Source organism: Orycteropus afer, unplaced genomic scaffold, assembly GCF_000298275.1.
Source record: "Orycteropus afer afer isolate SDZICR_OR568_19922 unplaced genomic scaffold, OryAfe1.0 scaffold00095, whole genome shotgun sequence".
NCBI lineage: Eukaryota > Metazoa > Chordata > Mammalia > Tubulidentata > Orycteropodidae > Orycteropus > Orycteropus afer.
This window is the reverse complement of record NW_006921682.1, coordinates 2330430-2347857: the sequence shown is the minus strand read 5'-3', so window position 1 is coordinate 2347857 and position 17428 is coordinate 2330430. Positions and strand designations below refer to the sequence as shown.

Genomic DNA, 17428 nt, shown 5'->3' with positions numbered 1-17428 from the left:
GCTACTAATTATCAGCTAGTAGATAAGAAAAGTATAGTAAAGGAAGAAAACCCAGACCTTTTTGTTGTTTGCAACAATTGCTTCAATTAAAAGTACAACTCTATTAATTTCATGTCTTAGTTAAACAAAGTATGTGGTTGAGAATATCAACTTTCTTTAAGAAAATGAGCCTGGCTTTATCAGGGTTTTGGGTATAGGGCAGTGAGAAGAGGCAGATAGAGAACTTTTTCCCCTCTACTGGCAGAAAAGACCCAAAAGGCACAAGCCACAACTACAGGCAAAAGGAGGTTAGAGAAACTTGTTATTAAATTTAATTTTCTTTAAATACATACCCCTTACCCATCCTCACATACTCTGGGAATGGAAGACCCCACCCCCACCCCCTTTCATTCTGGGGATCCCATGTATAAAGCCTGAGATGGTAAGGATGACATATAAAAATACTATTTACAAAGGAGAAAGAGGTTTCTGCCCTTATCTTAACTTTCAGACACCCCTATCCCCAGTCCCTTTTTGCTTCTTTAGGGAAAAAACCGTAGGAGTCGATCTGAGTGTAAAACATGCCCCAGCTCCAGAGGGGCACACAAACCCCAGCATGTAACAGGAAGCTCTGATAGTAAATGAGGAAGAGAGAGACTAGATAGCACCTCAGATGTTAGCAAGGGGGCAGGGTTTGCCCTCTATTACCCTGCAGTCGGACGCTGGCCAGCCAGCCTTTGTTTCAACAGGTCCGATGTAAACATCGACTTCTTCCTTTCTTATGTCCCTGCTCTTCCCTACTTCACAGTCTCCCTCTCTCTACTGGAGGCATTTGATTCCTGATCTTTCCTTCCTTCCTTTCTAACCTTTCTTTGGAAAGAGTGAGAAGAAGCAGGGAGGTTACATGTGGGGCAGAGCCTATCTCATCCCTTTTTCTAGGTAAGGCTGGCTTGTCCTCCTAAGGAGGACCTAGAAGGGAAGTGTTCCAAGTTCTTGGGCAGAGAAGGGCATATTTCTCTCTCCAGAGCAAGGACAATGCAGGTAGACAGTCCGGTACCAGGATACAGTGGTCTTGATGGGTGATGCCATTGGTACTGAGTAGCAGGGAAGGTGGCTTCAGGAGGCAGAAAAGTGGGGCAAGTGGCGCTGGAGTCACCCTATGGCAAACACTAGCCCTATACCATCCTCCCCTTCAAGGTGAGCATGTTCATCACCACCCAAGTGTCTTGTTCACTGTAGCTGTGCAAACAGACCAGGCATCTACAAGGCAAGAGGTCTTCTCTAGGTCTTGGTGTAGAGGCAGCACTCATACCAGCTCATCCAATAGGATGCCAATGCTCTGAGTGGCCTCTGAGGGACCAGCAATGGGCTTGTTACACATAGGGCAAACACAGCGTACTTCCAGCCACTTTACCAGACATCTGTGGGCAAAAAAGACCAGTTATTCTCTAAGATGATACATCTTGCCATTCTCTAGCTGTCTCTCATCCTTAGAGCACAGCTACCCCTCAGAAAAACATTCCTGTCCCTTCCCCAGTCTAACCCCTCTGGTTTACTTGGTGTACTCAGACCAGACAGGATCTACGGCATCGCCAGCAATGGGATAGAGGGGAGCTATTAGAAAATGGAGGTACTAGAAGATGCTCGCTGCCTATTTCTCTTTCAAAAGACACCAATCGACACATATCCCCAGTGGATACTTACTTCCGGTGAAAGGCATGTTGGCATGGGAGCATACCTAGCTCATCTTTTCCCTTGAAGTCTTCCAGACAGACTGCACAGGTCTGCTGTGGAGAAAGGAGGGAGTGTGACAGGCGATTGGAGGGAGATCCTCATTCACCCAACCTGAAGATTCATTATCTCATCTCAGAAAATTAAGCTCAGGTCCAGTCTCTTCTCTGGCCAGGGAAGCCTTAGTCATATTCTATAAAACTGCACTGATAATATGGTAGCCATTAGCCACATGTGGCTGTTTATGTTTAAAGTAACTCAAATAAGATGAAGTTAAAAATGTATTTCCTCAGCCACATTAGCTATGTTTCAAGTACTCAACAGCCACATATGGTTAGTAACTATCATATTAGACAGAATATAGAACATTTTCATTGTTATAGATGTTCCACTGGACAGTCCTGCTCTAGAATAATGGTTTTTAATCTTGGCAGCATAGTACATTTGGTGAGGGGGCACTCAGCAATAACTGGAAATAAAGATGGTGTATGCGGTCAGTTATAGTTTTAAAATCCAGCCTTATTTCCCTGTGTTAACCCTCTACTTTCACTTTAATCACCATTTGAGAAGAAATTTTGCTTATATCTAGTCCAGGAAACATCTGAAATTGCTGTGATGTAATAGCGGACATCAAAAGAGGGATGGAATGAGGCTATGTCTGGGCAGTTCTCATGATCAGTGATCCCTGTGATCCTCCCCTGTCCCAGACAACCACAAGCACATTCTGTATAGTACAGGTGTGTCTGTGGTAATGGAAGGAAGCCTTGAGCAATGAGCTAAGTGACCTCAATGGCATAGATGGGCAAGGAATAGGAAATGGCCTGTTCAAGGGGACCTAAGGAATGAGGACTGTGTATGGGGATAGGAGGGAAGAAGGAAAAAATGTAGGAATGCCTGCACTAGTCAGATTCACAGTCTGTTCAGACAGGGTATAAGGACTTCATTTCTTTAGTGAAAAAAATCAGAACATGGGGTCTGAACATAGAAAACTTAGCTGAAACCTATGTGTCTTCCATCAAAGTGGTGTAATCATCTCCCCTTCACAATCATACACAGTGAGATTACTGTGGCCACCTGCAAGCTCATTTAGGATTCCTTCATTTTCTGCCTGTGCCAGTTCCAGAGATAATGAATTCCATATATTGATTATCTGCTGGGATGAGTCCTTTTTATTTAGCCAAAGGAGATATGAAGGCAGGGACTGTAAAGATTCCAGAAAGCACCTAGCGGAGAGCTGGAGAAAGATGCCATTGCCTTAGCTGATGGGGCCCTTCTGCCTGCTGCCCTAGGACACTCACCCCATATAACTGCAACTTCTTGGCATCACCTTTAAGCACCACCTGGACAGCCAAGGAAGAAAAGAGATGGCATGATGTTAGAAGAAAACAAACCACAAGAACTAGAGGCCTCAAAGGACTAGGGTAGAACAATCAGTGAAGGGGCTCCCAGCCCCTCAGAGGAATTTCTTCCCTCTCTGTGAAGGGGAGGGTTTAAGGTACCATCTGGGACAAGCCAGACTCAAAGATAGGAAATGGGATCTGCCTAAGGGAGGGCCAGAAGGGAGGCCAAGGCAGATCTCAGGCCAAAGGAACTCAAACTTGTTCTCTTCTCTATCAAGGCAATTAGCGGAGATGGAAAGCTGGGAGAAGGGAATGCTTTGGAATTTTACCTCTTTATATCCATATCGCTCACTCTGTGCTTGGTTCCGGAGTTTGCTGAAGAAGACAGAAAACAGCAAGAGAGCAGATTAATATGTTTTTGCATAAACCCAGTGATATCAAATTAGAAGAGGCTGGCTAACTGCCTGGGCATTTTTTTGTAGGGATGGGAGGGTGCTTGTCCCATAGACACCGTGCAGTAGGGTTGAATTTAGTAGGGCTCTCAGAATTGATTAATGACTAAGAATTTATTCAGGCTCAATAGTCTTGTACTTATTGCTAGGTCTCACATGCAGGGGACATTTCTGGCAGAGCACCCCACGTAGTTCATTCATTCTCCCTGCCCCTTCTCAATGGATAAATTCCTTCAGGCATCCAAACTACACACACAGACACACACACACACACACACGGTACACAGAAAGAGCTGTTGTTACTGTGTACATAGTTGATTCTGACTCAGTGGAGCCTATATAACAGAATAGAACTGCCTCATTGGGTTTCATTGTCTGCAGTCTTTACAGGAGGAGATTGCCAGGAGCCAATGATGGGCTCGAACAGTTAAACTTTTAGTGAGCAGTGGAGCATTTAACAATTGCACCAACAGGGCTCCACACACACAGAAGGAGTTAAATGTTCTTACAAGGATGTTTCCAGTAAGCTAAGGTACCAGCAGTACCCACTGCCATTGAGTCAATTCCAACTCACAGCAACCATGTAGGACAGAGTAGAACTGCCCCATAGGATTTTCAAGGTTGTAAATCTTTGCGGAAGCAGACTGCTACATCTTTCTCCTTCACAGCTGATGGTAAGCTAGGGTAGCAGGACAAATAGTCTCTGTTGACTCTGGGGAATTTTCCAACAGGAGAATAGAAGTATTCTGGAATCAAAGCACACTCTTCCCTTCACACTGCCAGATAAACACACATGGTCCCTTCTTTGTTTTCCTCTTTTCCTTTTAAGCTAGTGGCCTGCATAAGGCGCTAACTCTCAATAGCCCAAACACACTTGCTATGCATCAGTCTCTATACTACCATATTCATATTTTCATTGAATCCAAACAATCTTAAGAAGGAGGTGATTTCTTTTTACAGATGAGGAATATAAGCCCAGAAGTTAAGTATCTTGCACAGATTTCACAGAGCTAGCTGGCAGCAGAGTCTGGATTTGATTCAGTCTGTATGATGACAGATCCTGCACTCTTGACCACATAATATGGCCTGCTCCACCAATTAGGTTACAGCTTTCCTCAGCTACATAGTTCTGAGAAACTATAGTTCTCTATAGACCATAGTTCTGGTCTTAGGAAACACCCCACTTTTTAATCAAGCCCGCAATTCTGAGTGGCTTCTTATGCAAATGGTTAGGACCATGATTATGCATTGAGTTTTTTGCTGTTTTATTTCCAGTGGGGGAAAGTTTCACTCCAAATTCTGAGGGTAGCTTATAAGGCCTCCTTTCCATGAGCTATTATAGGTCCCCAGTGGCACAAATGTTTTAAGCCCAACTACTATTTGAAATGTTGGCAGTTTAAGCACACTCAGCAGTGCTGTGGAAGAAAGGCCTGACAATCTGCTTCCATAAAAAGATGACTCAAGGAAATCCTATGGAGCAGTTCTACTCTGTAACACATGGGGTCACCATGAGTTGGAAAAGTTGACAACTTTTTTTTCTTTTTTCTTTTTTTAAACACATGGGCTATAAGAGGGAACCAGATGGGACTTTCTTTTCCATTTATTCTTCCTACAATGTTGTTGTTGTTGTTATGTGCTGTTGAGTCGGACCCGACCCCTCCTTGGGTTTCCGAGGCAGTATCACTACGGAAGTAGATTGCCCCATCTTCCTGGAGTTATTAGAAGAAAGCAGCAGAAAACCACCAAGTTAGAACAGGGGTTTGTCAGCTATGGCCTGAGGGCCAAATCTGGCTCACTGCCTATTTTTGTTAGGGCTCACGAGACCAGACTGATTTTTCATTTTTAAATGGTTGGAGACAAAAAAAAAAAAAGAGAGAATAGCGTTTCATGATGGGTGAAAATTATGAAATTCTAACTTCAGTGTCCATATAATTTTACTAGAATACAGTCATGCTTATTCACTTACATATCATCTATTGCTGCTTTTGTACCCTAACAGTAGAGCTGAACAGTTTTGATAGAGGCTGTTAACCTGAGGAAAAGAACCTCAAATCATGGAAAGTCCCCATCAAGGGGGGTGAGATAAGATGCTCCACAGCCAGAACCAGAGATGCTTGACACTGCTACCACAGCCAAGAAAGATGCAGAAGGTAGGGGCAGAGCCCTTGCCCAAAGCCCAGCCCAGGGAGCAGATCAGGTTGCCAACCACCTCAATTGTTTCTGACAGGAAGTCAGGAGACCTGGCAAGGTCCTGTGTTCCTGGAGTCTTGCAAGAACTCCAGTCCAAGTGGACTCCTGCCATGGAGTTGGAGGCTGGGCGCCATATCTGGTTCTCTTGGCTGGGGCAGCACATCCACGGCTGGCCCCACCCCTTCTCTCCTCTATTCCTGCTCATTCAAGGGGTGGGCTAAAATCCTAGCTAGTTCTCCCATAGACCTTCATCCTTAATTTTACAGAGAACTTTTTGGTCCAGTAAAGGACCAAACAATAATATAAAATAATATATTATTTTATATTAATATATAAAAAGTATTCTATCTTACCCAATTGCCCCAACCTCCAAGGCCTAAATGAGCAACTATTATCTACCTGTCACTGAATTAGGATGGGGAAGAAATAAAGTGTTCTTGTTATCAAAGAGTTCATGGCCCACCTTCTGAGAGAGAAATACACTGTTACTCTATTAGGAGGTATGTACACATCAAATAAGGAAGTGGTGAAGAATCACTTTTTAACTCTATCTGGGAGAACCAGGGAATGTCACATATCTTTTTTGAGCCTCAATTGCCTTATCAACAACATGGCTATAATTATGTAGTGTGGCTGTGCCTGGCTGTAACCACTGCCTAGGGCTCATTCTTCCCCTACCCTCATTGCTCTTAGCTGCCTGGTTCTCCCTTTAATGTTTTTCTTACCCAAGAATCCTCCAGAAGCCTTGACTTTCACAACCCAGAACTCAGCAATGAGAAGGGATTCAGAACTACACCTCTAGCCTACATATAATTTCCTAGCTCAGGGAGGTATAGATTGTGATGAAATGCAGGAAAGAGGTTGCAAGGAAAACAGAGCAAAAAGCAAAGACCACAGGCTCTCCAGCTGGAGAGGTAGTGCCAACAACTTAGGACAGGTGGCCTTCTCAGCTGTTGGATGAGCAAACCAACTAAAAATACCCTGATTTCAATAAGACCATTTCTGGCCACTGCCAGTGGGCTCTCCCTTGTCTCTTTTCCCTTTTGCAACAAACAATGCAGCAGGTCCTGAAAATAATCGTTCCTTTCCTGCCAATTCCGACTTCACTGTCCACTCCATCCTGTGTAGGGCAGAGATCTGCTTTGAGAGAAGGGGAAAGAATGAGCAAGAGGGAGCTGGGAGTAGAAACTGGCCTTGGCCGATGAGCTCACCAGGTCAGGAGTAGTGGTCATGGGCCAATTTTGGCTGAGAAGGAAACTGAGAAGCAGGGAGAGGAAGTGGCCTCTGTGCTTGTATATCTTTCTATATATAGTCACACACAGGCTGTCACATAGCAGTGGGTCTGTGGAACCATGAAACTCTAGGGTCAACTGGCTGTAGAACACAGAGTGGGGTGATGAAGGAGCAGATTACCGCAGAACGAACAGGTGGTGCTGGGCACTGCCACAGCGGGGGTAGTTTTTGCTATCATGCGGTTACTAGTCTGTTCTTTCACTTGAGCCAAGAAAAATATTAAATCAGCAATACACAGCTACCCAACCTGCTCTTCTGCAGAACCTAATCCCTAATTGTAAAGGGTAGCCATGGATACCACAGTTGCTCCCCCACCTCCATTCAAGTAGTTAGAATTGTAGAAGGCAAATATATGGACGGTACATGAAAGACTTGGAGTGTTACCAGGTTAGCCCACCTCTTTTCCTTACTACATCTGATCTTGAGCATGTTCTTACCTGTCTGAGCATGAATTTCCTGATCTATAAAGTGGGCTAATAACTAAACTGGAAGGCTGTTCTGAGAATTAAATGAGCTAACTGTTTTGCAAAATGTTGACCACAATGTTTAGCATGCAGAAGGCATTTGGTAAAAAGTAGCTAAAAACCTAAGGTCAAATGTATTAGTGGCAGAATTAGGAAATGAACCCTGGTTACCCACTTCCAGGCCCACAGCGATTTCCTCTCGACGTTTTCTCTTGGCCACATTTGCAGCTTGGCTTGTGTGTGCCTGTGTGTGTGTGTGTGTGGGGGGGGGGACTGCACCACCCTACAGAGTTGGTTTTTATAGACTCCTCCCAGCCTCATCACAAATAAATCTTTGGTATGAATCCATCTTCAGTCTATGGAATTGCGTGAACTGCTTGATTAAGGGGAGGGAAAGCAGCAGGAAGACAGAAGAGTTTGAGAAAGAAAACTCAGGTCTGGAGAAGGGGAATGGAGTAGCAGAGGAGATTAAACCAGAAATTGACCTTCACCTCCACTACATAGTTAGATGCAATTTTCAGACTCAATTGTACAAGAGGGAAATAAACAACTATCTTCTGCATAGACATGTAAATGGAAAATTCCAGCCCTAGGGACTGGTTTGAAAAGTTTTGTGGGAGGAGGGGTCAAAGGTGGCAGACCTAGGAACACTGGAGCAGTGCCCAAGGGCACTCCCCCTTCCTACAAGGAACTCTTCCAGCGTTAGAGATCAACAAGTGCTGGCTGTTTTGGTTATCTAGTGCCGCTATAACAGAGAAACCACAGGTGAGTGGCTTTAACAAACAGAAATTTATTTTCTTACAGTTTAGGAAGACAGAAGTCCCAGTCCAAAGTGCCAGATCTAGGGGGTGGGTGAAAGCTCCTTGACCTTGGCCTTCAGCTCTACCTCTTGTTCCTGGCCCACTGGAGCCAGAGGTGTCTCTTTACTCAGGCAGCTGCTGGCTGCTGAGGCTAACAAGCTGAAGGTCAACAAATAAAAATGGCACAGTCCCAGTATTACCAAACAACATGGCAGGCCACTAGTTCAAGTCCAGAGACAGTCCCAAGATCAGCAGGAAACATGCAGGCTGCTACATGCAGGGTCAAAGAGTGCCAAAAAGCTGCTGAGACCATTTCCAAAGCTTCTCCTTACACGCTGGAAGCAGATCACATCCCTAAGGCAGCTATTCTGCTGCTCCAGTAGATTCCACCATGGAATTGATTACCAATCTCATCATGGGGAATCACTACACCCAGCTGCCTAGCCACTCAAAACCAGGCTCAGCCAAGTTGACATGTAACCTTAACTACTACAGTGCCTTCCCTTTAGCCACCTTCTGTCTGAAGCACTCAAATCCAGCAGGTCAGTAGGGAGCACAGGACTAAGTAGTAAGCAGCCAGGGCTACTTTCCCTTAAGTGTTATGTCTACTTAGATGATTTGATCAGACATTGGTCTAGACTCCAGCTAATATATTCAGTGTTCTCAGAAGGGAGGATTACTTTTCACAGTGGCTCTGGAGAATTTCTAAGTGTGGAATCAACATGCAAAAAGTATAAGATCCTGGATAGAAAAGAGGAACAATGTGGAACAAAACTCAAAATCTTAAAAAAAAAAAAAGATCAGGTTTACTGGTCTGATAGAACCTGGTGAGACCCTAGAGACTATGGCCCCTAGTTACCCTTCAGGTCTGGAATTGAACTCCTGGAACTTCCAGCCAAAAACAGGCAGGCATACAGGGTGAATAATTACTTCAGGTAGAGATACTCTCCTTACAATGATCGATCGATAACAGGAGAACAGAAGGGCAATGTTTGCTCAAGGAGATAGCTCAGGGACAAGAATGCATAGGCTAGAAGGACACAGGGAAGAGGTAACTACCAGGAGGAAGTGGGAAGAGAACTGTTACATTGTGGGGAACTGCAGTCAAGGTCATGATACAAAATGTGTATGAAATGCTGTATGGAAAATGAGCTCTGTAAACTCTCACCCAAATCACAATGAAATTTAAAAAAAAGGAGGAAAGAAAAGAAAATATAATTTGGTTCTTTACAGCCTAACTAAAACCTGAGGTCAATTAAAAAAAAAAACAAAAAACACCAAACTCACTGCCATCAAGTCGATTCCAACTCATAGAGACCCCCAATGGGTTTCCAAGGTGGTAAATCTTTATAGACGTAGATTGCCTCATTTTCCTTCCTTGGAGAGACTGGTGGGTTTAAACCGCCAACCTTCTGGTTAGGAGTCAAATGCCTTAAGCACTATGCCACTAGAGCTCCTTTGGTGAGGCAAACAAGAGCCTAAACCCTCTGTTTCAGAGGGGACTTGCTTGTTGGAGGCTATCCAGGGAAGTATGCCTCTCTTTGGGACATGTCAACTGTAGTATGATCCCTCCCAGACTCACCATGCATCTCTTCGTTTGTATCCATTTTGCCTGTAATAAAGTTGTAGCCATAAGTATGATGTACTCCCTATGAAGTCAGAGTCATTCCAGCAAATTAATGAACCCTCAGGGGCAGTGAGGGCCAGCAAGAGCCGGTGTCTGCCTATCTGGCAATCTGAAAGAAGTTGTCTTTCTATCTTGTGAGTTCTGACCCAGCCCTGGGTGGCTAGGGTTGGGGAGGTGTGCTGTATTAGTGACTGATGGGAAGATGGAGAAATGGGAAGGTGAGGACTGGATTCATATCCACATTTTGAGAACTGGATTCATGCTGATCTTTACTACGCAGTCAGCAGCAAAAATAGGGTTTGCCCACTGTGCCTGTTGCTTAGTATAGGTCTACTACCATATTCTAATGGTCAAGGATGTTTCAACACTTCTTGGATGAAACAGGACAGTCCCATACAATGAAGAATTGCCAATATCAACAGCACCTTCCAGTAGGAAACACTATTTTGATTTCTCCCCTAACTACCAGTCATGTCCAAAATTTTCTGTAGAAAACAGTCATCAGTTCCCATGTCCTTCAACAGGAGGTGAAGAAAGAGTCCCTGGAGCTTGGCTACTCCTGCCAACCCCAATTCCTTTCCTGGATCTCTAAGCAATTATGAATAAGTGACATTTTAATTTTTTTTCATTCTCAAAAATAAGAACTCATGAGGCAGGATAAACAAGCAGATCTCTAGACATCAGTTTGCTAATATTAGCATCAGGAGGGTTGACAACAGGATTTCCCAGGAGGACAAAGGAACATGCTGCTGGTGTAACTGATGCCCACCTGTCTGTCCCTGGCCACTCGGAGGGCATGAGTGGAAAAGAGTGAAAGACCGGTAAGTGACCAACACTGTGTTACAATGAGCCTCTACATCAAACAGTAATTCTAGGCAACTTTAGAATAACTGGGCAAAAGCCAGGATGCAGCCCAGCACATAGTGACCTTATATGCTCTGGGAAAACTTGATAGGCTGATGTAAATAGAAACAGCAGGCCTCAGAGGCCCAGAGAAGGACAGGCTAAGCCATGTCCTCAAATCAGTGGCCTCAGTAGTAAAGAGACTAGTAACTGTACTGTGGGAGGATCACTCAACTTACCCTACCCCTGGCTTCTTCCTCCTTGACTCTCCCACTCCAGGCCAACGAACAATCCACCTACCTGATAAAATAGCAGCAGAAGATTAGGCTGAGCATGAAGACAAAGATGCCTGTGCCAAAGATGACCATGTAGATGTTGAGGGGAAGGTCTTGGAAGCTGATGGGTGGCATTGAGCAGGACTTGTTGGTGCTAACCAGTCCCAGGCCACAGAAACACCCTGAAAAGGAAGAGGAAAAAATAATATTAGCTGGAAATTTAGCACTGGACCTGATGGTACTCTTCTTTAACAAGTATGGAGAAACAAGTGGCAGAATCTCTGCTCCTGTATCTCTAATCAGTAGCTCTGGATTTATATCCAGCTTCAACACTTACTAGCTGTGTGATGTTGGGTAAATCATCTAACCAATCTGTGAAATGAGACAGTACACAAAGTACTTAGAATAGCACCTGCTGCTAAGGGATCATGGATTCAGGCAACAGGCAGAAGATGGAAAACTCAATTCCAGAGAAGACTACAAAACAGTAGCAAAATGAAAAGGCTTAGTTGAGAAAACCTGTATTTCATTTCCACCTCTGCCTCACCCTATTTAGCTATGTGACCTTTAAGAAGTTACCTCTCTGAGCTTTACCTTGTCATACGAAAATGAGGAAAGCATATAAAGAAAACAGAAAAAGATGGTGTAAGAAATATGCTTTATAAATTGAAAGGTCATTTGTCATTTAGGCAGCTGCTCCAGCAAACAGGTGGCACCAAGATTAGAACAGTATTCCAAAAAGTGGCAGAGGGATAGTTTCAGCATACCTTCCTGGTCACCTTTCCCCTTTCTACTCAAAGCTTCAGTATACAGTCCTGCAGCAGCAGTGGCATACCCTGGGAGCTTGTCAGAAATGCAGACTCTTAGGCTCATCCCAAATGAACTGAATAAGAATCTACTCTTTAACAAGATGTCCAGGTGATTGAGAAGCATTGGTACCCAATGGAAAATTCCCCTTCTCACATGACTTAGAGATTAAATCCCAATTGCTCTACCACTCATAGTGGTCACCTTTCTCTTACCCAGTGTTTGATGCTGAAGTGAGTTATGTGACTAGGTTCTGGCCAAAGAAGCATGAAAGCCAGTTTGTTGAGAAGAAAGGCTCTGGAAAAGGAAAGCATTTCTTGTTCTTAAGACAAGTGGTTGGTATTATGCCTCCCTGAGATACCTGGAAAGGGGGCTGAGGGGGGGGCTTAGGGCTATAATGACAGAAGATGATTCCTAGCCCCACAGCTGGGAATGGCAGAAAAGAAAGAGGGAAGGGACGTGAAGGCCTTGATTATGTCAGCTGAGTTGCCGAATTAACCAAACCTGGAGCCACTCTCAGGAGCACTGATAGTACAGTGGTTAAGCACTTAGCTGCTAACAGAAAGGTCAATGATTAGAACCTACCAGTTGTTCCTCAGAAGAAGGACTGCAGTCAGCTACCATTAAGATTAACAGCCTTGTAAACCCTATGAGGCAGTTCTCTTCTATCCTACAGGGTCCCAATGAGTCAGAATTGACTTGACAGCCCTGGGTTTGGTTTTGGTTTTGGTTTTGAGCCACTCTCTATCTTGAGACTTCTGGTTCTGAGTTTGTAACCTGTATATAATGTTTAAGCATAAGGAAACATACACATGCACACACAAAAAACAATTAGTCAAGTGAGTGTGTGAGTGTGTGTGTGTCCTGTTTGCAGGCAAAAATAGTGATTTAAAAGATAAGCATAAAATTCTTGGGTGGGAGAAACTGGCAAGACATAAAATTAGAATTTGCCATGTACCTACTACATTTCAAGCATATGCCCGTGATTCCAATTTAATCTTTTTTCATGCCACAGTAAAAAGTTACTTTCCTCATAAACAGGGAAAAAAAGATTCATAATATGCCCACAAGCACGTTATGGTCTGGCTCCAAAGGTCTCTCAGTATTTGGACCCTCAACATACATCTTAAGTCCTTCTCAGATATCTGAGTTAGGAGCCAGGACCCATTGATTTACCCATTATGGTAACCAAATGTTACCAGAACTCAGCAGAAGGCTGGCTGGAAATACTGGAAGTTATCTTGGACACTGTACATCTTGTTTTCATCCTGTATACTTGAGTGGTGACCATGTAATGAGCCTCCCTTCAAACTTCTTTTAGATTTCATGCCTAATTCTATTGCCACGTTCCTGTTTCAAACACTCACATTACTCACCACTGTCTCCTAATTGATGTCATCCCTGTTTCTAATCCCACAGTTCTCTAATTAAGCCCACATGCCTGACACATCCTCCCACTGAGTTTTTATTATGTGGTTCCCAAACTCACAAATGGTTTCATGGCCTCTTAACCATTCTCTCAATTTCATAATCAATTCTCCACCATCCCCCTCTGTGGCCCAATATACTCACCATTTCTTGGCCAACCCTGTCCTCACCTGTCTCCACACCTTTGTTGATACAGCTTTCCCTTGCCTGAAACACCCTTTCCCTTCTAATCTACCAATCCTCATCTTTGATACTCTGGTTACCCCTCTGTCCCCTGAATTCTATAGTGCTCACAGTTCTGGCATTTGCTACTCAGTAATTGTCTTACATTACCCAACTGTTTCTAGCATCAACTTAATTCAACTCAAACATGCTTTAAGCACTGGTTATATAACAAACACCATGACAGATGTTGAAGGTAAAAGCAAAGAATGACTGGATGATCTGACAACCTAGGGAAGAAGACAAATTCAATGATTTTCACCATACAAAGTGAGGTGCCACAGAAAAGGTGTGTCTACAATTCTGAAAACAAAGATGGAGGCACTGAGTGTATATGGTCCTTCTAACAAGCTAGAACTGAGGACAGTGACTTGAATCTTTTGTATATTCTCCAGTGCCTCACCAAGTATTTGGTACTATATTTGCAATAACTATGAGTCGGGGCCGACTCGACGGCACATAACAACAACAACAAGTCAATAGAAAAATTGAAAAGGTTAAGTTGGATAAAAAGCTTGAGTTCTCATAATTGCTCAAATAATATCTTCTTTATGGGGTTCTATTTCCATATGAAGTATTTTCCTAAGCTTCCCATTATTTTCATTCTATTTCTCCCCATTTTCAACCTAGGACTCTTGGCAAAAGCTTCAAGCAAGGAGACTGCTAATTGGGAAAATTGCCCAGAAACTGCCCTCTGCTAATGGATCATCAGTCAACCAAAAAGTATCATTGAGAGCCTGCTTGCTTTATGCACTAGACATTGTGGGGAACAAAATGTGAAAGAACTAGTTCTTGTCCTGAAAGATCTTTTGATAAAGTTAAAAAAATTAAATACTAAACTTTGATGTGCACAGCAAGAAGCCCCTTGCTTCTAGCTTCCAGCAAGGGTGAGAAAGAAAGTACTTTACATCCCCCTCTACTGAAATATTGGCTTTCTATAAGCCTAGGGATCAATTTTCCATGAAGCAGCATGGTGGACTGGCTACCAAAAAAAAAAAAAAAAAACCCAAAGTCACTGCCATCGAGAAAAAAAAAAAAACCCAAAGTCACTGCCATCGAGTCATTTCCAACTCCTAGCAACCCCCATTGAGTTTCCAAGGCTGTAAATCTTTATGGAAGTACATTGCCCAGTCTTCCTTCAGTGGAGCAGCTGGTGGGTTTGAACCACAGCTAACTGACCTTCCAGTTAGATGTCAAGTCCCTTATGCACTATGCCAACAGGGACAACCTTCAGTCCACAATGGAAAAGGTTTTCTCTTCCAGGGAATTATCCTCAGTGCCAATGAGTCCTTCCTCCCTAGCAAGCTCATATCCCTACTCCCTGCCTCAGCAATATGTGATGCTATGAGAAGAGGGTCTAACCCCACACATGCCCTGGCCCTTCCATATGCCAGTTCATGAGCTGGACTTAGAGTCCTAAAGAGCCTCATCTGGGGTCCTATTCTGGGAACATGCAGGGCACTGAGATTGGCTACTGTACACACTCTGTAGACACTCAAGCCTTGGCACTCCTCTGATCAGTTCATCTCTATCTCCATCTTATCCAATGTTATAGGCTTTTGGTGGGGCTCCAGGGAGTCCCTGAGGGGTGCAAATGATTATGTCCTCAGCTACTAACCAAAAAGTTGGAAGTTCAAGTTCACGCAAAAGCACATCCAAAAAAAGGCCTGGCCTGGGGATCTACCTCTAAAAAGTCAGCCCTTAAAATCTGTCTGGTCACCATGAGTCAGAATCCAGTCAATGGTTTCTGGGACTCTCTGGATTGAGTTTGCCATCTTGAGACTGCATGATAGAGATAAGTGGGAAGAGTTTGACAGCCAAGAGGACAGGGACCAATTGCTTGCATTAACTTATTAAAAAGAAAGAAAAAAAAATTAATCTTTCCTCAAACTTATAAGGACAGTAAGGACCAAATTTCCCACAAAAGGGTGAAGGAGATTGCTTCCTCACTGGAGTCAAAGAACAGGATCTCTGTCACTTTAAGAAGTGAAAAGAAAGCAGAAAGTCTTAGGTGGGTCTAAAACCTCACTCCTGAGAGGGGAATGCCCAGAAGTAGAAAGACCAGTGCCACCGATGGCGACACGTTGGTTCTTCTCTTGCAGTCCCTGTTCCATTGTCTCCACCAAGCTATGAAAACCTTAACATCAGAATGTCTCATCTCAGCGCGGAGGCTGGGAGCCGGAATGACGTCAAGAGAAGGGCTGGCCAAGACAGACCAGAGGATCTGGGAACGGCTTCTCCCACCCCGCCAACAGGAATTTTTCCCAGATGCTGGGATGCACCCGTTCTTCCTCAACCCCGGCCCTCAGCCCCCTCTCCCATAACACGCCCCTCTTCCATAAAGCCCGCCTATCACACACAGCTTGGTTCATTTTCAGGAAATTAGATCCGACCAGCCAAAGGAGCAAGAGGGGAGGATGGGGGACACTCATGCACAAGCTGCACAAATCCTGCCTTAAAACAAAAGCCTCTTGAAATAATTAATCCAAGATCTGGCAGAAGTCTGCTCTCTCGAGTGTTTTTTTTTTTTTTTTTTCTTTCCTAATTAGTCAGCCATACTCAGAGATAAGGCCAGTTACTTTATTCTTATTTTTTGTCTTCTCCAGAAACACTCCAGGCATCAGAACAACTAGGTCAAGACCTTAGTACTGCTGGAGAGTATTAAGGTTTCATAGTTTTGAAATGACTCGCTCAGAAAGACACTCCTCTCAGGTAGCCTGGATCAAGAATCAGACCCACAGCCCAATCTGTATCACCTTAACCACCAAAAAGCCTCAGGTGAAATAAAACTCAGCCGCATCACCTAGGAAGATGTCCCGAGGTGCGGCCACCACCAAAGCTCGGGGGCAGATATCTCAGTCTGGCCTTTGGAGCCGCAGAGCACAGCTGGAACCAGAGAGGACTCCAGCCTCGCACCTCAAGGATGGCTGGGCACCGAAAAATCCGCACGGCTTTATCAATTCAATAAAGCACCTTCGTTAACCAGGCGTCTTTCTTGGGCACAAAAGCCACCCTAGCAGCCAGCGGGAACCAACAAAGACTGAGAGGAAGCCGCCCGCGCGCCCCGTCCCGCACGCTGCATTGTATACATATTTAAAATAGCCTGCAAAGTTTCAGGCAGGGGAACTTGAGCTCCCCCTAGGAGATCCTAGCTGGAGCGCGGGTTTAATTCTCCTCCGACAACCACAACAAAGAACGGAGTTTGAGCGCACAAAAGCAGGGGAAGGGGAGAGCAGAGCAGAGCCGCCACACAAAGGCCACGAACCTCTTAGCTCCCACGCTCCCCGCTCGGCCACCTGCTCAGAAACCCTCTACAACACTTCCCGGCCCTTGAGTCAGACGCAGATTTTTTGGAATCCCGCGCAGTGCAGAGTTGGGCGCGGGGACGCTTTCTCGCCCGTCCCATTTCGTGAGAAACTTAGCTCCAGAAGGAAAACGACCCCTCCCGGTGTCTCTGGTCAGCCCAGCGTGCGCTCACCCGCCGGGAGACTCACCGTTACACCACTGGAATGGGTGCATCAATGAACTCTCGACTGGCTTCCTCCGGCAAACGAACGAAGGCGGAGAGGAAGGCAGGCTGGTGGGCGCCGCCGGCTCTCTGGTCCACAGGAGGGGTCGGTCAGTGCAGTCCGCGGCAGCTGCCTTTCTCGGGAGTTGAACTCCCTCTGAAGTGAGGGGTTTTGTAAGACCGGTTTTCAGAGCAACAAAGAGGAAAGAGGAGGAAACAAAGTTCCCCGGAGCGCTGCACCTCAGAGGAAACGCTTCAGTGGCCCCAGGACTGGGTGAGACGCCTAACGTCGTGAAGCGCGGTGGGGTGGGGCGAGGTGGGAGCGCCCAGCGGCTGAAGCTCTTGGCCCGCAGAACGAACAAGCCGTAAGCCCGCGGTTCGGTTCGGGTCTGACCGTACTATGATGAGGAGGCAGGGACTGCGAAACTGACACCCGGCTGCGCGCACGCACACGCACACCCACCCACCC

The 17428-nt window shown here is 45.0% G+C and overlaps 1 protein-coding gene across 1 annotated transcript; it reads right to left on the bottom strand.

Annotated features, from left to right (window-relative positions):
• Positions 1 to 1285: 1285 nt before the first annotated feature.
• Positions 1286 to 16970, bottom strand: RNF122 (ring finger protein 122). Its single transcript, XM_007942676.2, has 6 exons — positions 16946 to 16970; positions 11020 to 11176; positions 3380 to 3425; positions 3009 to 3050; positions 1684 to 1766; positions 1286 to 1400 (listed from the first exon to the last, which is right to left on the bottom strand). Exons 1-6 carry the CDS (start codon positions 16968 to 16970, stop codon positions 1286 to 1288), a joined length of 468 nt encoding a protein of 155 aa, XP_007940867.1.
• Between the last annotated feature and the right edge of the window lie 458 nt (positions 16971 to 17428).